This window comes from Antechinus flavipes, chromosome 6 (assembly GCF_016432865.1).
Source record: "Antechinus flavipes isolate AdamAnt ecotype Samford, QLD, Australia chromosome 6, AdamAnt_v2, whole genome shotgun sequence".
NCBI classification, from domain to species: domain Eukaryota; kingdom Metazoa; phylum Chordata; class Mammalia; order Dasyuromorphia; family Dasyuridae; genus Antechinus; species Antechinus flavipes.
The window spans coordinates 257,971,397-257,992,995 of NC_067403.1; the positions used below are offsets into that span (position 1 = coordinate 257,971,397).

The window sequence follows — 21,599 nt, forward strand, 5'->3', positions numbered from 1 at the left end:
CAGCTTATCACTGTCCATTAAAAAAAAAAAAATCAAATAACGAGTGTTTATTTTCCTTCTTTCCCATCCTTCTTTTCTTCACTGGGAAAAAAAAAAGTCAAAGCTTTTTTTTTTTTTTTTTTTTTCCTAAACAAATATCCTTAGTCAAGCAAAAATCCCTCCCCACATTGGTCACATCCACGAACAGCTGTCTTCTCTCGAGTCCATCTCTGTGGGGAGATGAGGAGCAGACTTCAAAATCCGTCCTTAAGAGCGGTGATTGGCCGCTGCAGCCGCCAGCTCTAAGTCCTTCACGGTTGGTTATCTTTGTAATGTTGTGATTGTATAAATTATCCTTCCGGTTCTGCTCCCTTCACTGTGCATCCGTTCCCATGAGTCTTCAGGTTTCTCTCGCACTTTCCCGTACCTCATTTCTTATGAGGCGTCCTATTCCAGGACATCAACGTACCGTCTATAGATCCATCTTTCCTCGCCGATGGGAGTCTCCTTATTTCCAGTCCTCGCTATCGCTCCTACCCCCCAGAAGCTGTCATAATTTGGGGGGTGCAAAAGAATTCTTTCCTCTTTCTTTGCTCTCTGTGGGATACAGGCCCATCCGTGGCATCCCTGAGTCAAAGGGTATTTGGGCAGGTTTTAAGTTCCAAATGACTTTCCCGTGGCAGCATCAGCAGTAATAATAATGTCAAACGTTTATTAAGTCCCTACTATGTGCCAGGCCTGTTGTATTGGCTGCTTTACCAGTATTGTCACATTTGAACCCTCAGAGGTAGATGCCACTGTTATTCTCAATTTACAGTTGAGGAAACTGAGGCAGAGTTAATGCCCAGGGAATATGGAAACTATTAATGTATCTGTTTTCTCAGAATTTCTCCAATGGCCATTTTCTTAAAAATTAAAAAAAAAAAATCATGACCCATCGGAAGAGTGTGAGGTGTCCCCCCCTTCTTAAACTGTGCCCCCTCGGGGGTCCGGCCATCCTGTCACAGGGACTCTGGCTCTCCTTATCCAGTTACCTTGGACTAAGCCAGAACGAGAAGGAAACAGTTAGCCCCGCTGGCCGGCTGCCCTGGTGAACTCGCTCTGGGGGGAGGGACCCACAAACCTGAGCCCCGACCCAGTGACCCGCCCTGGGCTTGCCTGACCCGCTTCAGCATCGCCTTCACCCCCGGCCGACGGCAGGCTCAAAGTCTCGGCTAGGGCCAAGGGTCAAGCCAGAGAGGCCGAGGCTCCCCAGAAGGGGCAGGCCTGGGGGGAGGGGCGCGGGTGGTTTCCCAGCGTTGGGAGGCTGAGGAAGGACAAAGTCCAAGGTGACCCTGCCATAAAATAGAGCCTCAGCTTCCTGGCCTGTGCTCTTTGGATGGACACGTCAACAGCTGAACCTGCTTCTCCACGCCTGCCTTCCCACCTCCTGGAAACCCTTATCTCCAGTGTCCTCCCTGACCCCCTCCCCCCAGGGCTTTTATGGCTCAGGACGACCATGGCTCACATTCCCCGCTGTGAACTTTGGCCGCTGTCGGGAGCCTGACCCGACCCTGGGGACGGCCCGCCTGTGATTTCGGCCAGCACCCTCCCCATCCCCCCCCCAGCGGTTCCCAAATTAGTGAGGGCCCGGTCGGGTGACCAGCTCCCAGTGTCCAGAAGAGGAAACGACAGAAACAAGGCTCCCGCAAGTCTTCTCGCACGGGGGGTGGGGCCGGTGCCGAGGGCGCGGGTCAGGCGTGCCGGCTGAGAGGTCTGCTTGTGCACAAAGGCAACTGTGAGGGTGTGAGGGCGTACAAGGCCTTGATATTAAAACAAGGAGCAACAAGGATGCTAAAGACCCGGCTGGCTCAAGTCCCTTCCAGCACAGCCTATGGTGGGTGCCCTGTCCCCAGGTATTTATTAGGCACCTGCTATATGCAGAGCTCTGATCTGCTGGAGCGGATCAGCCACCGGGAGCAGGGATCAATGACTCAGGGAAAACGAGGAGGATGGTGGGTGGAAATCAGCTGCCAGATGTTCAATTCAATCCACACTTATGACACACCTACTGTATACAAGGCACAGTGACTTGTGCAGCGGCCTAAGTCACGATTGGCAAACGGCCCCACAGCGGAGCAAGACTGAGGGATGAGCGAGAGACTCACTGATGGGTACAGTAAGCTCCTACTACGCGCAGCCCTGCAAGAGATGGGGGGGGGGGAGTGGGGAGAGAGGTAGGGGGGATAGGGGGGAGGCAAGACCAAAGCAATCCCACTCAGGAGATTGATCCAAAAAACGGTGGCCAAGGGCTGCTCCGCCTCAGGGGAGTGTGGAGAAGCTGAGACGGCGGCCTACTGGGCGCTGGGACGCTCTGAAGCCCGGGGCCCAGCAGCCAGGAGCTGCGGGAGGGAGCTCTCCATCGCCCGGGACCAAAACACCTCCACTGGCCCTGGACGGGCCCCTCGGCATCCTGCTCCAAGGTGCCATTCTACAGACCAGGAAACTGAGGCCCGCAGGGACGTGTTCAGGTCACCCTACACCATGTCCTCTCCGTCCAGAGCCCTCTCGACACGTTTCTATTGAAGCTCCTATTGGAGCTGATCCATTCACTCCCTCCCTCCCTCGCTCCGTGCGGGCCCCGCCCCCTCGAGCTCCGGCGGCCCCTGAGCTGCTCTCGCCCCCTCCCGCGCCTCGCAGCCCCTCTGGCCCGCGCGCTGAGGGGCCCCGGCCCCCGCACAGGAAGCCGCCCTCCCCGCGTGTCTGCGCCATCCCGGCAGCCAAGGCTCGGATTCTAGGAATGGGCGGGGGCCGGGCCTGGACCTGGGCTCTAGCACAGACTGTCCTGTTCCCTTCTCTCCCTCCTTCGGCCTGCAGGAATCTGGGAGGGGGGCCTCTCCCTGCTCCCGGCCCTGGCCCCGCCTCCTCCACCCTTCTCAGCCCCACCCCCAGACCGTCTTGCATCTTCGCCCGCCCCGCCCCCCAGCAGGAGGCCCGAGGGGGTGGGTGTGTGGGTGTGGGTGTGTGTGGGAGGGAGGAGGGGCTGGGGCGTGGGAGGGGAGGCCCTCGTTGTGCAGAAAGCGCAGGAGGGGTGGGACCCACCCCCCCACCCCACCCCACCCCTCCTTCCAAATCCGGGACTTTGGGGTGCAGCCGCGGGGGGCGTTAGGCCCGGGCCGCCGGCGGCTCGGTCAGCGAGCGAGCGGTAAGCTCTTTCGAGGGGCCGGCGGCTCCCTCGGACCCTGAGCGCCCACTGCCCTTCCAGCCTTCCTGCCTCAGGTGCACCCACGCGCACAGGCGCAAGCGCACACGCGCACACACACACAAATGCACAGGTACACAGGCGCAAGCGCACACGCGCACACACACACAAATGCACAGGTACACAGGCGCAAGCGCACACGCGCACACACACACAAATGCACAGGTACACAGGCGCAAGCGCACACGCGCACACGCACACAAATGCACAGGTACACAGGCGCAAGCGCACACGCGCACACACACACAAATGCACAGGTACACAGGCGCAAGCGCACACGCGCACACGCACAGCTGTTTGTGCCTTTCTCGTTCTAAAAGTTCTTCTCCCCTCCCCCCTCCCACCCCCGCAGCCCCTCCAGGATGCTCTGGGTCCGCAGCGGACAGAGGAGCCTGTGAACCTTGTCCCGAGGTCACCCTGAGAGCGCGCGCGTGCGCACACACACGTACACACACGCGCACACACATTCACCCACGCACCCTCACATGCGCACATGCGCACGTCGGCACTCCCAAGGCTAGGAATGGGGGTTAGGCGCGCGGGTTGGACGCATAATCGATGCGTGACGGACCTCCCCCTATTGGCTGATTAAGCAAAGTCTGTCCCTTGCGCCAAGCGGCGGATTTGAGCTGTGGGCAGGGCTGGGTGACCGACCTCCGCCTCAGGGCCCAAAACAGGGAGGGGCATTCCGTTCCTTGGGCAGAGAGGGCCCGGCGAGCCGGCCCCGCTCCGGGAGAATCCCAGGCTCCTCCCGCCATGTCCCTCTGTCGCCATTTCCCTCCCTGTGCAACCCCGTCCAGGACTTACCGGCCGGCCTCCCTCCCATCCCCCCGAGGGCTCCTTTGGCCCGAAGTCCAAAAGCTCTCCCTTTTTCCTTCCCTCCAAAAGGGGGTGGGGGGTCTGCCCGGGGCTATTTTCACCCTCAGGACCAGGATGACCTCTGCTTGCCTTCTTTTGTTCCAAGGCCTTGGCCAGATCTAACCTAGCATTTCTACAGGGCAGGGGCTTTCTCCCTCCTGATGGCCTCCCCAGCCCTAGAAGCTGCCGTGGCTCCCCAGTGCCCCGGGGGCTAAAGATAATCTGCCGCTTTCTCCATCCGCTGCTTACAGGGGACCTGATCCTCCCCATCCTCAGCATTCTGTCTCCCGACTCCAGGCCTTAATTTTTAAAAATGGAATTTGTTTTCTAAGAACAAAAAGCAAAATTCTTTCTCACTACCAGAAGGACAAAACAAAACAAAACCCAAAGCTCGGTGACAAATAAGTTGTGCAAAAGAAATCCCTCTCTTCTGCCTCCCGGCCTTCCCAGAGGTTCAAAATGGCTTCCCTAGGCCCCCACCCCACTCAGAGTGGCCTTTCTGCACCCCTCCCCACCAGAATGGCCTCCCCAATGGCCTTTCAGCACTCCCCTGGGCTGGAACGGCCTCCCTATGCCACCATCCCCCCAATGGCCTCCCTACCCATACCCCCAGTGGTCTTCCTGCACCCCCTCCCAGGCCAGAAGGGCCTCCCTACCCCACCTTGGACTGGACTGGCCTCCCTATTCCCCCCATGGCCTCCCTACTCCCCTGCACCCTTCAGGGACACCTCCCACAGGAGGCCCATCCCCCAGGCACTGGCCAGGCCAGGGGTGCACAGACTGCACCTAGGGGAGATGGGTCCCTGGCCCAGGATGTGGCCTTCGGGACAGCCGCTTCTGAGCCCCAAACCTGAGCCGCTTCCCTCTGGGTTCACTGGGGGGTCTGAAGCCCCCGCTGGGAGTGACTCTGAGCCGTTGACCTTTGTGGTACAAAGCCTGGCTGAGCTGCTGAGCAAAGGGCAGCCAGGCCGGGAGAGGAAGTGGCTCCCAGCCTGGCATGGGCCTCCCGGGTCCTGACCTCTGACCTCGGACCTCAGTACTCTGGTAAATTTGGGGAATGGATCAAAAGCATCTCCATCTCCTACTTAGGAAGGTGCAGAAGAGAGTGTGCTGGACTGGGAATCGGGAAGAGCTGGATTCAAATTCAGCCTAGTTGTATGATCCTGTAAAAGTCACTCAACCTCCTGTCTGCCTCAGTTTCCTCATCTGTAAATTGGAGTAACACTAGCACCTCCCTCAGGTTTGTTATGAGGATCAAATCAGACAGCACATGGAATGTGCCCTGTGAAAGCTAGCTATTAATAATAACAAAAGACAAATGTTCACAGAGCCACCTAGGGGAACAGGACGAGAGAGACGGGCCAGGGGGCAGCCCACGCGAGATCCGGTACAGAGGCAGCCAGAAGGGCTATGGTGAGGAGGCTGAACTTGCCAAAATGAGAAGATGGGGCCCCGGGGCCAGCCTGGGAGGGCCTCACACCTCCTCCCGGAAGAGGCCAGGCAGGAAGAGCTTGAGACCAGCCCAAGGTCCCCCAGGTGACAAAGATGACTCTAGGCAAGTCCTTAACCCCAGTTGCCTCAGAAGAAAAAAAAAGATTACATATAGAGAATGGAGGCAAAGTTTGAGAGTGAAGAAACATGGGAAGAAGCCAGAGTGGACGGCGATCGGTGACCACAGCTAAGAGAAACAAGACGAGTTTGTTTTGCCTTTGAGCACATTAAACGAGAAGGATCCAGGTTGAACCAGAAGGAACCAGGTTGGAAAGATCGCGCAGAAAGGGCCCTGTGGCCTTTTCAAGGCTGTAAAAAATAGGGAAAAGAGGAAATATTTTAGGAAGATCCAGGAGCAGCTGGAGGCTCTCAAGGACGTGAAGGGTCTTGTGTACCTGACCCAGGAGGAGGAGTTGTTACTCTCCTGATTGCTGATAAAACTCTAAAATGTCTACACTTCTTAGCTCTGTGACCTTGGGCAAGTCACTTAACCCTCTATGTCTCATTCCGGGAATAGATTACATTTCGGAAATTGTGAATCTCATATTTGAAATCTTAATGATCCCATGTGGCTCCCCAGCATAGACTCATTTTTTCTTTTCTTTTTTCTTTTTTTAAAATAACTTTTCTTTTCAAAATACAAAGATCATTTCCAACTTTTCTCTTTGCAAAACTCTGTGCTCCAAATTTTTCTCCTCCTCCCACAACAATCAAGGCAATATATTAAATATGTGCAATTCTACATATTTTTTTTTGAGACTGGGTCTCTTTTTAAAAATTATTACTGTAGTTTTTTATTGACAGAACAATAGCCGGGGAATTTTTCAGCAGTGACCCTTGCAAAACCTTCTGTTTCAACTTTTCCCTTCCTTCCCCCACCCCTTCCCCCAGATGGCAGGTAGTTTCATACATGTTAAATATGTTAAATCCAATGTATCTACAAATCTTTTCAAGAAAATTCTACCTCCCCTCCCCCATCTCCCTCCACCCCAGCCAGCCCAGACTCGTCTCAGAAAGCCCACAGTGCGAGGAGTTAGATTAAGGAACCGACTGGACCCGCGGGGAGGCCGTTTTAAGGCGCCCACTACGTGTCAGGAGCCGCACTGAGCCCTTTGAATGCGGGGCTGGCTCCGCAGCGCTCGGAATTACCAAGGACTGGAACGGGAGCCCAGGAAGGAGGCCGATCAAGCCTGCAGGCCGCAGCGCCAAACCCACCCCGGGAGGGAGCAGTGACTCGGCGGACACGGGAGAGTCGGGACTCGAAAAGGCCTCCATGCGGGGCAGCCGCCGCCGCCCCAGAACTGAACCGCTCGGGGATGAATGGCGAGGCGGGCGTCGGGATCCGAAGCCCCAACACGGCGGGAGGTGCGGAGGGGGCCTTCATCCGCAGGAGCTCGCTGCTGATGGAAGGACAGGTGAGTCCCCAGGTGAGGGAGGGGAGGAGGGGCTGGGCAGCTGTGGGGGACGCTGGGTCCCTCGGGCCTCCGCAGGGCTCGGGTCAGTTCTGGCAATGTCTTGGGAAGGGCGCGGAGCAGCCGGAGGCTGTCAGGGAGGCGTGAACCTGACCCAGGGATGGTGGGGGCGCTGGTGGGGATGTGAGGGTGGATAAGACAGGGAGCACTGCGGCCGGAGGTAGCCAGCCCCCTGTCCCCGGAGTCTCTGGCAAAGGCCGGACGGCCACGCGAGCTTGCGGAAGAGCCAGGTCTTCGGGGCCTGCCCCGACCCTTCCTTCGGCAGCCGGGGGTCTCCTTTCCAGCCTCAGGGGAGTAGTAACGTGCTTAGGTGGGGGGGAGGGGAGTTCTTGAGCCCATGAGACTGCAGGTCCTAGGTCACTGCCTGCTGCCAGAATGTTGGGGGGCAGGAGGGAGGAGCCTGCGGAGGGAACGAGGGACTATGGCTCCCTAAGGGGGAAACAAGGGAAATAGACCCAAAGGCAGTGCGGGAACCGACAGGCACAGGATGAACTGGAGCCATCTTCTTGACAGCCATGGCCTGTCGATAACGTGCTCCCACAGGGAGCCTGTAGGCTGGGAGCCTTATGAAGTCCCTTCCTGCACTCAATGGCCTTGAAGGTCTCCGCCAGCTCCGAGCCTAGATCCTGGGAAGGCACCAGCTTCACCCGGCCCAAGCTCGACATCTTCTGGCTCGTCCTTCCCTCCCTTATCTGTAAAATGGGGGGGGCTGGCATTCTGGGGAGCAGTTGGGAACTACGCCCAATGGGCAGACCGTATGCTCCCTGACGCAGTGGTACCCAGGGGGTCTGTACTCCAGAGAGCGTGAAAAAGGGAAAAGGGCTGCCAGGTTCACTGTCCAGCAGCTGTCCGTGGGGTGGCGAAGAGCTGGAGACTGAGGGGCGCCCATGGCAATGGAAGGTTGGGGTGCGGAGGGGAAGGTGACTGTTCTGAAAGCCGTGAGCAGCAGGCAGACTCGAGGGAAGCCCGGAGAGACCGCCACGAACTGATGGCGAGAGAAGGGGGGAGAACCGGGAGCACGGGCCCACGGCCACCGTAATGCGATGATCACTGTTGATACTCTGCTCTTCTCAGCAAGGCAATGACCTAAAACGATTCCAAAGGCTCCTGATGGAAAAATGACATCCTCAGCCCAAGAAAGAACAGAGTGCGGATGGAAGCAGCGAGCCTCACTTTGTTGTTTCTTCTTTCTCTTCTTTTCTCTTTTGTTCTGATTCTTTCACTACAGGACTGATGTGGAAAGGTTTAATGTGATTGTACATGTACCATCTTTACCAGACTGACCGCTGCCTTGGGGAGGGTGAGGGGAAGGAGGGAGAAAATAAAAGACTTACAAAATATCAAAAAACAAATTTTATTTTTTAAAATGGAGTTGGTTGGATAACCTGAAGCCTCTTGCAACCCCTAAATCCCGTGAAAAGATGGAATTTTGCTATTAAATAGGTGCTTGACTTTTCCAGAACACACCCACAGATGATCCAACAAGGCAGAAGGGGCGAGCTCCGGGGCTTCGGGGATGAAGACCTGAGAGGGCAGCTGATGAAAGGATGGGACTGTCCCACCCGGATAGTCTGAGACACACACTGCTGCCCCGCAAGGGAAGGGCCCCCGTGCTCCGGTGCAAACAGAAGGCAGAGCCCGGGGAGGGAGGTCACCCCCATGTGGCACGGCAGCTCCAAGGTTGCCAAGCCAAGCTCCCGGCAGCCGGTCCCACGTGAGCGGCCCGGGTCAGCCGGGGCCACAGAGAAGTGGTGGCCCAGCCTGGGGCAGCCCAGCCGCGCCAAGGGTAGGATCGGAAAGCCGAGAGACACGGCAGGACCCTTTAGCTGCCTCCAGCCTGATGCTGCCTTCGGCATGGTAGCCCGCTGTGGTGTGGCCCAGGGCTCCTTAAACTTCCCTTTTTGCCTGAGAAATTTCTCCGTGACCCCAGATATGTAGGAATATAAACCAAACGTTTACTAATAAATCATCATATAAGGTCATGAAATCAGTGTAAGAAGCTGGGGACCACTCCTGGCACCCGATGGGAAAAGAGCACGAGTTCCCTGGTTTGGCCAAGTAAAACTGGATGGGCGAAAGGGTGCTGGGAGGCGGCAGGAAATCAGGCGGACCAGCTGGCCAGCAGCGGCGGCCAATCGGCCACGGCCTCGGCAATTTTCAGGAAACGGTGGCTCCTGGTTGGAAAAATCCAACAATTACCACAGTTTTAGCAGAGGGAGTGAGGGGATGGCGGATGGACCCCCACCCTCCAGCCAAAGTTCCCCTTACACACCTCCCAAACCCACAAAGCTATCTCAGAATGATGGGCGTCAAGGGGCAGGACAGGGAAGCGCACATGCCCAAATCTGCCTATCAAGCCCGGGCAATCCTTCAGCCTCCATCTGTGTGGATGGGGACAATGGATGGTGGGACCCCGAGTGCCCCCCTCCCCAGAGGGAGCCTGCTCAGCTGCTGCCCGGCCCTGCAAAGCACTCTTAGAAGAAACTACAAGGGTCCTCCAGCCTCCCAGGCCAGTGTCCACCCACACCCTCCATCCCCTTTACCCAGAAAGCCCCGTCTTGGTAAATCCCGGAATACTGACAACGAAACAGAAGGGAAGGGTGGGGAAGGCAGCCCCCCTCACTCCAAAGACGTATAAGTGCCCTGGATAAGGGCCGGACCTCGGGATCTCGCTCCAAATCTCCACCTTTCAGGGTCTTCACCTTTTTCTATCATATACACTAAACACTGGCCAGAATGTTTTCAGTTTTGAATTTATTAAAATGATTAACCTCAATACTGCAAGTCCATGTACAAAATTTCTTTTTGTAAAAAAGTGTTTTTTGTTTTGTTTTTTGCTTTTTTTTTTTTTCCAATGAATTGTAAAGAACTTACCTCAAATGCTGAAAAAGGCCTTTTGGCATTCATTCTTTCAGTACAAGGAATACAGAGTATCTCAAAAGTATTACAGCTCAGTCAAACAATTTCAACAGTCATTTGAAAAGTGATTTAAAATGGGATCTTTACAGAGATTGCTATGATCATCTCCTAAGCTTGCCAGCGTCTGAATCTTTCCCCATCATCGCATGAGCTCAAGCCAAGAGTTTCGTCCTGGTGCGCTAGGTCCCAAAGGAGCCCCCGGCCCGCCACTCGACCCCCACCCGCGGTTCTTCCCAGCAGCTCTGAACTTCCCATCTTAATGAGGGAAGATCAGCCCCTCGAGACGGCATCTCCAATGGCTTCCGAATGCTTGTGCGCACTAACCCCTGAGAGGCAGCAAGCTACGGCAGAGTCTTCCATCGGGAAGTCGATGGCCTGAGACCCAGGGGACAGAAATCTCGAGAGACTGACACAAAATAAATAAGGGAAAAAATAAATCTCAACTTAAAAAGCCAGAAAAATGAGAAATGTAATTAAAGATCTTTTATTACTTTACAACGAAAGCTAGAACCCATGGAAGGGTGGCCCCAAGTAGGCAAAGAACCAGCCAGGATATTCCTCTGCCTCCCTTCCCAACGCCCCCATCCCCAACGTGAAGAACTCTTGATTTAAAGGACGGGCCATGATTTTCAGCCTCGGGGCCTATGGCTTCCCCCTCTGGGATAATCCCGGCCGCCACGGGGGGCTGCTTCTCTCACGTGTGCTGTTGTAAGGACCAGAGGGCGTCCGGAGGAGCTGGAGCCCCTCGCGGACAGACTGCCAAGCTTGGGAGCGGCCCAGGGAATGCACGACCTCCCACGGGAGACGAGGCTGAGGCTTCCCTAGGGAGCGTGGTAGGGGCTGGCCCGCAGGCCTGAAGGAGAGAGCGGGGGGAGAAGGGGCCGCCTCCCGGGACCAGACACCGACCGGAACCGAGGGCGCCACGGGACCCGGGACCGCCGCCCGTCACCCCAGCCATTTGCTGGCCTCCAGGCTCCGAGCTCAAGGACTTACAGAGGAGTCGGCAGGAACCCCCCGCGGTCCGATGTCGGCCCTGGTCGGAATCGGAGCCGCTTGGTTTGTCATGGGCCCCGAGGCCCGGCGCGGCGCTCTTGGCTGGCAGCGACGGGGCGGGAGGTGGGAGCCGCCGGGGCGGCTGGGCCCCCTCGGTGGCCTATGGCATCGGCATGAACGTATGGAAACCTTCCTGGTAAGTTCTTTTAATGTCTCATGACAAAAGTTTCTCACAACACACAAATATTTACAACATGTACAGCGTTTTCAGTCCTTTACATTGAATCTTCAAGACAAACATTTGTATAGGGCACCACAGAACAAAAGCTGTGACTCAGGTTTTTATTTCATAAACTATTATAAGTTAAAGTGAATAGATTTCTTTATATTCCTTGTAGCATTTTACAAGTGCAACAGAAAACGATGAAGAACCGAATGAGGAGCTGTGGGTCGTGGGTAAATGTCGCCTGGGGTCACCACATTGTTTCACAGCAAAGTTTTGAAAAAATAAGCACCAATCATTCTTGCAAAGAACAATTTTATCTAAAAGTATTGAAAAGTGTTAAATACAAGGTGTTTAATTTACATAACAAGCAATAAATACACCATATCCAAACTTCCGTCCTGCACGCTGCCACCCGGTACATATAATGTACTAAAAAGGGAGCAAGCCGTCGACGCCTCTGTCATCGGACTAAAAAAATCAAGAAAGAAAGAAAGAAATCCATGTGACTTCCAACCAACAGTTTGCTACTAGGACCAAGGCCACGAACAGTCCATCGGGGACAGCGTACAGTGTGAAACGGACGAAACTCCGGGGGAAACAGCTACCGAGTAAATCAAAGAGCCACAGGTCATTGCTGGTGATAGTAACACGTACTCGAGAACGTTACTATGCTGCTACGGTGATTTTTTAAATTACGGTTTAGTCAGCTCCCAAAGAGCCGGCGGATGCTCTCCAGGTTAAAAATCAGTGTGTAGCCACGTCATTGCTCCCACTGTCCTCGGGAAGGCGGATCTCTCTGTACAATTGGATTCGAGCATTTATTTTACAAAAGGGCATCCCCTTGACCTCAGAATTGCACATAAGAAGGCTATTTAAAAAGTACGATCAGAAGGCGCGCCCGCGGGCGCCGCTGTCCACGCTCTGCCGGGCCGGGCCGATCCAGGAGTGACGGGCGGGGGCCGCGGGCGCTCAGGCGTTGAGCCGCAGCGACTGGTCTTCGCGCCGACGGGAGGAGATGTCGATATCGATGGAGTCCTTGCCGACGATCAGCCGCAGCCGCTTGGCGGGGGGGAGGGGGATGAAGTCGTCCTCGTAGTCGTCCTCGTAGTCGTCGTCCTCCTCGTCCTCTTCCTCCTCCTCCTCCTCCGAGGACACCTCCTCGGCGCTCTCCTCCGGGTACTGCCCGTAGCCGTCGCCATCCACGCGTGACTCCAGCAGGGAGAGCGTCTCCTGGCAGCAGAGGCCGTTCTCACGCAGCTCCTCGGCGTAGGGCCCGCGGCCCTCCTCGTCGCGCTTCAGCTGGATCTTCAGCTTGGTGGCGCTGCCGCCGCCGGCGCCGGCGCTGAAACCGTTGTTGAGCTTGGCCACGTAGAGGCTGCTGTCCTTGTCGTGGTCCTTGCTGAGCTTGATGCTGATCTTGGAGGCGCCGGCGCTCTCGGCGTCCTGCTCGTGCGCCTTACTGCTGCTGTCGTGGCGGCGCCGCAGAGTCAATTTGGGGATCCCGGAGCTGTTCTCCAGGATCAGCTGCGCATCGTACCTCGTGATGCGCCGTTTTTTTTTGCTTTTGGCAGTTCTAAAGTTGTCTTTCGTTCTGGTATGGTCGGGCGTCCCCATGGAACACCCGCCCGCAGCGGCGGGGGTGCAGTCCTGGCGGCCCATGGACCCCTCTGCTCTGTCCCTGGGCTCCCCGCGGTCGGGCTGTGAGCCGACGAGGGCGGGCGCCGCTTCGTCGCTTTCGGGGACGTCCAGGGCCGGCGTGGGCTCCTCCACTTTGGGAAATGGTTTCAGAAGCTTCCCTGGCCGTGATTTCTTTTTGGCCGTGATGGCGTCCTCCTTTGGAGACCTGCCCTCCCCCTTTGGGGATGCAGTGGACTCATAGGCCTTTTGCTGGTCGTGCACCGCGTGGGCGGTGGGCGGTTCTGTGGCGTCCGTGTCTGTGCCGGAGCCTGGGCCCGTCCAGGTGCCGGGAGGGCTGCCCGGCAGGCTCGGCTCGAGGGCGGGCTCAGAGGTCTCCTTCCACCCGGTTCTCGTCCTCACTGACCTCCGAGTGATGTAGGCGCAGGGGGACTCCCCGTCCTGCTCGGGAGCCCCGTTCAGGGGCCCCTGCCGGTGTTCCCGGGCCGCATGGCGGGTGAGGCAGCCACCAGCCGCGGCGGCACCCCCCGCTCCCTCCGACGCTCTGTCCTTTTTAATGGGCAAGTTTTTGTAGAGAACCACCTTGGGCTCCTTGAGGACCAGGTTCCCCACCTCCAGCTTTCTGGAGGAGCTCTTCTGCTCTGTCCGCCGGCACTGGTTTCTGAGCTTTATCTTGGAGAGCAAAGGCTTGATGACAGGCCTTTTCAGTTTCTTTGGTACCCTGGGATTGTGGAGAGGAGTGAGTTTCGATGAGGTAGAGTTGGAGGCCGCCGGGATCCGCGACACCGATGACGACGGGCGCGTCAGCGATCGGTTCTTGCTGCTCTTCTTTACGCCGACGGACGGTTTCCTGTTAGCAGCTGCAAGAAAAAACCGACAGAGAATGAGAGAGCGGCCTGGCCAGCCCAGGATCACTCAGACTAAAGGTGGAGGGACCTTTGAAGCCAAGCAAGGATGGGGGCGGGATGGCACATCTTTCCCCAAATTCGTTTCCAAATATTTTCATTAAGAGCCACCGATTACTATTTGAGGGTCTCCCAAAGGCCGCACCTTCTCTGAGTCATCAGGGCCCAAGAAGACAGAGAGGTTCCCCGACTCCCTTTTCTATCAATGACCCCAGAAGGCAACCTCCCCAACTGAAAAGAGCTTGGTGCTTATGCTACCAATGTGTCTGCTCTAGATCGAGTCCAGAATGGATGCTCTCCCATGCGTTCTTTTACCGCTATTCCAACAGAAAGAACAAACTGAGGGGAAGCGAGCTACAGTTTGCCGCCCACACCTCTCGGTTCCAATAGCAGCAGCGCCCCGTGAATCCTACGGGACAATGATCTCCACAAAGGGAATAAATGCTCCCAGGAAAAGGAAGAGATGCCGGCTGGCCCGGGGCAGGCCCTCGGCAGAGGCCATCCAGAACCCCAACAGCTACGCTCAAAGGCAACAGTTTTAAAAAATACAGAGAAGCCCATGGCATCTGGAGGGTGAAAAGAGGTCGCCGCCCTTCTGGCCCTGGCATCGGGGCACGAGCAGGCAGCCCACTCTCCTTAGGGGAGAGACCACATGGATGATTTGGCATAAAACATATGAATTAATGAGAGCCTGGATTAAACTCAGATACAAAGTGTTGGGAATACACAGTCCCTGCCCTCAAGGAACTCCCATTCCAAGGGGGGACGACCCCTCCAGGGGGCAGTCCTCACTTTCCATCAGATGGAGGAGTCCCACGGCCCTCAGGAAGCAGCAACCAAGAGGGTACCCGGCCAGATCCTGATGCCATTTCCCCTACAAAATCACCCCAGCTCCTGCTGCTATCAGATGGAGCCCAGGGCTTTGGGGGACACAGCTTTCCCTTCTGTGACCATAGCCCCTGAAGGAGCAGGTCCAAGCTGCACCCCCAGGGTGGGCCCAGGACATGGGCTGGAGGCAGTCCTCTTCTCCAGGCTCTTGGGTTCAGGGCCGGGCTGTCCCCATGGCAGTCTGCCTGATTCGTGCTGCTTCCCATTTCCCTGTGCCTGCGAGGGAGAAGGGGAGAGGGGCAGGGAGAAGCACGCCTGACGATGGCAGAAGGGAAGCAATGTAAGGTCGGGCCCTGCCGGCAACTTCTGAAGGCATCGGCTCAGCAAACAAGAGGAAGTTTCTCGAGAAGAGAAAGCCGGTGAGATCTAGAGGCGGACTCGGGAGAGGGAGACTGGCAGCCGTGCCGAAAAGAAACCTCTGCTTCTCATTTCCCCCAGCTCTTCCCTATAGGGGACAATCTATGCCTCCGTTGGCCATTACAGAAGCATCGAAATCTCTGTCTCTCTCTCTCTCTCTGGCTTTCTATCTCTTGTCTCTCTCTTGTCCCCCTCTTTCACACCCACAATTTATAACAAAAAGAAATGAAACATAAAAGAAATCATGAAAGAATCCCACTGATATTCAGACCATTCAGCGTTGTCTAGAAAACAGATAAACAGAACGCAGCTGCCCAGGAGACCCAGAAAACAAGGGGATCAAGAAGCCGGTTCTTTAAACTGGACGGCACTAGTCACAAGCCAAAATCTGCCGGGCAAACGGGAGAGCGGTCCGGCAGGAAGCAGGGGCAGAACCCCATCTGTGGCTCCTGGCGCAGACTTCAGGAAGGACACTCGGCCTTCTGACCACAGACGCTATCCATAAGGACAGCGCCCCCCTCACCCTCCGAGACAGGAGGACCCTCACCAGGAACAGACCTGATTCCAATGCCCCCCACATCCCAGCATGGCGGTCAGCTCTGCATCGTGGCGCCCCCTAGCGGTCCTCCACCACCCCTAAGTGGAGGAGAAGCCAATGGACTCCTCCCTTCAAAGCCAGAAATGGAAAAGGGGTGGATTCTTAACCCAAGAAAAGATGGAATGTTCAAGGCGACTGTGTGAAACTGAGGCTACTGCAGGCACAAGAGGGAGCCATCCATTGAATGGCAAATGCCTGTGCTCACAGCCCACCATCGAGGCTGGCACCCGGGCGCAGCCCAGGGTCTCCAGGGCCCTCATCCTCCGAAACAGAGGAAAGTCCATGAGCCAAAAATGCCAAGGGCAGCCCCAAGAACTTCACTGAGCATGGCTCACTCACACAAGGGCACCAAGCCGGACCAACAACGAGCCCAGCCCCCACAAAGCACTCAGTGTGGCGCCGTGGGCGATATGCCCAGCCCACTCTGTGGAGCTGCGGGGTCCCCTCAGACAGGGCTGTCTGGCGTGTTTTCCCAACTTTTGCAACATTACTCAAGCTTTGCTGGTTTTCTTCTCCCCTCACCCCCTTTTTTTTTTTTAAAGTGTTATATGATGGATGGGATGAAACTTTGAGAAGGAAAGGAAGTATGCTGGGAAAAATTCTGGTGACATAAAACACCACAAAATAGCAATACAAAGTATTTCAAAACCATGAAGAGTACAGTGAACTCTGGTCAGGGTGGGCTAAGGCCCTCGGGAAGCCCAGGGTTCTCTGCCAGGGTGCTTGGCCCGCTCCAGGCCTAACGATTTGGGGAAGAACAGAACAGTCAGCTGACCGGAACCCAGATTCAGTTTCCCATTACTGCAGCAAGCTGAGACCCCCTCAGTGCTCTGTGTTTAAGCCACGTCCCCATTAGGTCAAACCCTAGTTCTTCAGAGGGTGCTGAGGGCCAGGCCTATGATGGCTCACAGAGGTGGCCCCCATTTCCTGGCCCTGGATCAGCCTCCTCCCGCCCCCCCGCCCCGGACAGGGGCTCCAAAGGCCGCTGTGGCCCTGGACACACAGGGGTGCCCCCAGGCCTGGGAGGGGCCCTTCCCCGGTGCGTGGCGGCCGCCCCGACTCACCCGCGTCGGCTTTTTCCTGAGTGGTATCTGCGTCCGTGTTGGAGCTGACCGACTGGCTGTCCGAGTTCTTGCTGCCGTCACCCAGCTTCTTCAGCCGGTTTAAGCGCTTGTCGGTCTCTCTCAGCCCGTATTTACTGTTGATGACGGGAGCGGGCGTGGGCAGCCCCACTCTCGACTTAAAAGCACCAGTTCCCCGTCTGCAAGAGAGAAGACTGCGTGTGGCAACGGCGGGCTCCCACCCGGAGGAGCCCCACCTCGGACACTCCCCAGCTCTGAGGGCCACAGAACTTGGACACAAGGGAGAAGAGCCAGGGACGCAAGGGCCCCCGTCCCACTAGGAATGTGGTGCGGAGGCCGGGGAGGGGCCTTGGGGTAATGTGCTACCCCATCTTAAAAATGAGGAAGCTTAGGTGTACACAAAGGGGGGCTGGAGGCAGAGCCAGAGCCAGATGGTGAGGGCCCGAAATGCCACGGGAGAGATTGGTTTCTTATGCCCTAGGCCGGGAGTGAGGGGCACTTCTGACAGGCCTCCTGGGTCAGCAACCTCATCCCGAGCTTTGTGTTCTCAGGGTCTGGGGTGAGATCTGGTTGGGCCCAAATTCACAGGCCCGGGCGCCGGTTCCTGCCGATGCCCCCTGTGGGGCCTGTGACCCACACCCTCTTCCCCCAGCCCCTCATCCCACATTTGCTAGAGACAGAGGCGAGTGGAGGTTCTGACCGCTGTTCTTGGCCTAAGGGTCTCCCCTCTTTCCCTGCCCATTTTATGATGATTCTGGCAAGGGTCCACAGTGTGACCGCCCGGAGCCGGAGGAAGCTCTGTCCAGACTGAAGGCGTCACGTCATATGGCCACAAGTGGCCGGGGTTTCTAAGTCCATGGGTAGTCTTCCCCACCCCCAAGGTGGGGAGACCAGGATGGCGGGAGGGCAGAGACAGAGGTGGGGGGAGGGGGTGGTTCCCCAGGGGCCTTCCCAGACCCAGGACGCACCTTTCACAAGTGTAACACTCGCAGTACTCGTTGTTTTCTCCGAAAAACCCGTCTCCGTAATAACAGGAGATTTCCTCCCCGGGCTCGATGTCTCTCAAGGCCTTCACGCAGGCGGTGTCGCGACCCGTCGAGACAAACTGCAACGTAACAAGAAGCCGTCAGCGCGCGGCTCTGTCTGAAGCGGGCCCAGAGCGCAGGGACGGGACGCTTTGCCAGGCGATACCTACCTTACAGTTAGGTCTGCAATCTGAAAAATGTCCAAAAGATAAAGTCAATTAAGTGCTGACAAGATCTGAAACACGAACAATTACAGAAGCCTGAAATAAGCTTTCAGAGCCGCGCTGAAGCGGGCGCCAAGGGACAGCGACGGCCGTGGGTCCCCGGGGGAGTGGAGGAGCTTTCTACACAGGGACGTGGGGGTGATGGGAGCCTTCCCCCGGGGCCCGTCCCACCTCCCCCCCCAGTGATGGGAGCTGGCCTTCGGTCCCTAATGCCCCGGGGGACCGAGCAGGCCTGCCCAGTGTCTAGCTTGGGGCAGCCTTCCCAGACAGCAGAGGGCTGCGCCCCGCCCCCATCCATCTTACCATGGTTTATAAAGGCGGCGGGACCGAGCCAGAGCTGAGCACAGTTTTTCCTGGTGGAGTACATGACACTGAAGTCGTTCTCTCCATGTCGAAGAAGCATGTTCTCCTCTATTTCCGAGAGTTCAGCGATACACCCCACCAGCAACTCGATCTTGTCGTTCCGTTTCCTACGGAAAACACACAAAAAGGAAGCGATCGCGACTTGGGCAGCAGACAGGCTGCTCTGGGCCAGCGGCCTTCCCCTACCCCAACTATGCCCCCCCCTGTGGACCATCCCCTATCCCCTAACCATACCAGGGCTCTGACAGGTGCCTGTCCCCCGTGGGCCATTCCCCAACCCAGAACTTCCTCTCGAGGGAGTCTCATAGTTACCACTCTTTTGTTGCAACGATTTTGGCTCCATTCTGTTCTGAAGAATATCGATTGCACGGCAGGATTTCAAATCCACTGTCAGTCGCAAACATTCGCAAATAAATAAATACCTGAACCGGTGGGAGAAAGGTCTGGGTGTAAGTCGGCCCCAAAGCGCCAGGGCACTAGCTTTCTGGGAGGTCATCAGGCTGTGACCTCGACGGCCACCCCCGGGGCCTGTTCTGGGGGAGATCTCTTCAGGAGAGGGGGCCGGCTCCACTGTTGACCGCCCACTTGACCTGGACTAAGCTGCCCTGCACTCCAAGGCCGTCTCCCATTGCGTGCTCTCCTAGGCCCCTTTTCTGGCCTCGCTGCCCTCGCTGCCTGGTCCCACATCCCACCACAAAGTAACCTGGGGAAGAATCTGAACCAATCCGAGGCTCGCTCACTCCCCGAGACACATACGTGTTCCTTGAACAACCGCTCCTGTGCCTTATTCTTGTTCAGAAAATAGTGCCGCGCCCATTCGCCCGAGGTCAGGCATTTGAAGGCCTTTTCCAAGTGCTCGTCTTTCTTAAAGCGCTCAATCACCTCCTTCAGCTCTTCTTGCCTTCCTTTAATAGGACGAAATCTGAAAGGAAACGTGGAGACCTCAAACTGGGCCGACTCCGAACCCCTCGAGTCACCACCAGCAGCGACACAGCCCAGCCCCAGGACCCGTCCCTGAGGGAGGAGCCAAGAGACTCTTTTTGGGTATTTATTCGCCTTGGTTTCATGTCGCAGAATTTTCCATTTTTCTACATTTCCTTTATTTCATCCAATTTTATTTTCAAAATCTGTGAGTTCCGAATTCTCTCCGTCCCCAACCCTTGAGAAGGCGAGCAATGGGGCATGGACATAACCTTCAATTTCAGAAATGTCCTTTTTTCCTATGCTCAAGATAACAGTAATCCACGGACCAGAGAAGAAGCCTCCCCCCACCCCACCCCACCCCAGCAGGAGGAGCTCTCCCGCCCAGCCCGGGTACTGGGGGGCTCTGAGGGGGGACCTGCCCCAGAAAGCCCAGTCCACCTGTAAAGCCATAAACTGGCCCCCTGAGGAGAGAAGCTGGCTAAGGGGGGGTGGGGGAAGTCCCACAGGAGCCCTGGCAATATGCTCAAGGGCCAAGGTAGAGAAGAAGGGGCCCGCCCTCTAGTGGCCAAACAGGGTGGCTGGCAGTTGGCCTCTGGCCAAGATGGCAGCTTCGGCCTGTAGGCTTCAGGCCCAAGGGGGCCAAGGGCAGGGGGATGAAGTGGGGGACGAGTCTTTGGTTGTGGCCCTCTCCCCAGCTTCTGCGGCTGAAGTTCTGACATTTAAGTGCGGGGACCGAGCCAGATGCTCCTGGATCCTGGAGCCGGTGGAAGGAGCAGCCAGTCCTTCACTTTGGGAGGGACAGCGTGGAGAGAGAAAGGGGCAGAGTCTAGAGGCAGGGAGGCCAAGGAGAGGACAGGTGCCCGCTGGGCTCCAGAGGCCAGAGCGGGTTCGAATGTAATGGCAAGGAGAATGAAAGTAGGTGAATTTGAGGAAAGCTGGCCCCGGAGGGAAGAACCTGGTCTGCTTGGATATAATGAGACAGAGAGGGCCCAGAGGAGGCCCAGTGGGGAGAGGCAGACCGGCTGCCCAAGCCGCAAAGCTGGCATTGGAGGACGAATCCTGGTGCCTCTGATGCCCATGTGTAGGAGCTGTGGCTCTGGGCCTCGGGGGGAGGGGGCAAGGAACTGCTGATCCTATCATCCAGTTCTACTTTCATTTTAGCAGAAAAGGAAACTGAGGCCCCAAAGGCGTGAGTGCAAAGGCAGAGTTGAAGTCAGAAACTTCCTCTCCCAGGTCCTAGCCGCGCCCTCCTCCAGCCTCCAAACTATCAAAAGTACCTCTACAAATGGGGGTGACTGACTTGGCCATCTGACGGCATCGGATGGGCCCATCTCTGAGGGGGAAGGCCCAAAGCAGAGACCTGGGGCAGCCCCCTGGGGAAGCAGGGAACACCCTGCAGACACAGGAGGGTCAGGGAGGCAAGGCCGGGAACCCAGAAGCAGAGCGATGTCAGAGGGCGCCCGTCACAGGCCTGAGGGCAAAGACCACCAGGAAATGCCCAGAAAACCTCTTCATCTGGGAGAATTGTGAGACCCAAACCCTGTGAGCGTCCTGAGGCCAGGCCCACCTACTCTCCCCACCCCAACTTGCCAAGCCTGTGTCTTCCCTCTCCTTACAGGACCCAATCCTGTCCAAACCCTGTGCATAAAAGCTCATCTCTGCCCATATCTGGGGCTCCAAGTGCAAGGGACACTGCCACAAGCCCTTCCCTAAACTCATCTGCTTGGGAGCCCCAGGCAGCACTCTGAATCCGGGATGGACCCAGAGAGGAGATGCCCTTGTCTCCCCTGCGGCAGAAGAGACGCACCTTTATAGCAGCACTGGGCCTGGGAACTGAGAGACGTTCTCTCACGGGGAAATGCCCAAGGATGCCACCTGGGAGAAGAGCCACGGGACTGGGGCTGACCCCCAAGGGCAGCTCCTACCAGCCTGCAACTTCCTCCCAGCAGGGAGGGAAGGATGGAAAGAGAGCCCCTCAAATAATGCTACAAAAATACCAACGGGTCTCAAGCCCACGAGCAAATCGAGGTCTTGAAAAGAGACGTTCAATAGGATAGTTTACCTGTCAGACCTGCGGAGGAGGAAGGAACCAAAGAAGAACTAGAGATCACTATTGACCACAAAATAGAAAATTTTGATTCTATCAAATGAAAAAGCTTTTGTACAAACAAAACTAATGCAGACAAGGTTAGAAGGGAAGCAACAAACTGGGAAAACATTTTTATAGTCAAGGGTTCTGCTAAAGGCCTCATTTCCAAATATATAGAGAATTGACTCTAATTTATAAGAAATCAAACCATTCTCTAATGGATAAATGGTCAAAGGATATGAACAGATAATTCTCAGACGAAGAAATTGAAATGATTACTAGCCATATGAAAAGATGCTCCAAGTCATTACTAATCAGAGAAATGCAAAT

At 56.4% G+C, this 21,599-nt stretch overlaps 1 protein-coding gene across 2 annotated transcripts in view; it reads right to left on the minus strand.

Annotated features, from left to right (window-relative positions):
• Positions 1–10,428: 10,428 nt before the first annotated feature.
• The window catches only part of KMT5B (lysine methyltransferase 5B), a 45,022-nt gene continuing 33,851 nt past the window's right edge, over positions 10,429–21,599 (minus strand). For both annotated transcript variants that reach the window (XM_051964805.1, XM_051964804.1), the window contains exons 5-11: positions 19,013–19,178; positions 18,569–18,678; positions 18,197–18,363; positions 17,840–17,859; positions 17,613–17,749; positions 16,627–16,823; positions 10,429–13,674 (exon numbers count right to left, since the gene is read on the minus strand). In XM_051964805.1, coding sequence (XP_051820765.1) covers positions 12,149–13,674; positions 16,627–16,823; positions 17,613–17,749; positions 17,840–17,859; positions 18,197–18,363; positions 18,569–18,678; positions 19,013–19,178 — 2,323 coding nt within the window. In that variant the 3' untranslated portion in view covers positions 10,429–12,148. The remainder of the gene's footprint in view (positions 13,675–16,626; positions 16,824–17,612; positions 17,750–17,839; positions 17,860–18,196; positions 18,364–18,568; positions 18,679–19,012; positions 19,179–21,599) is intronic.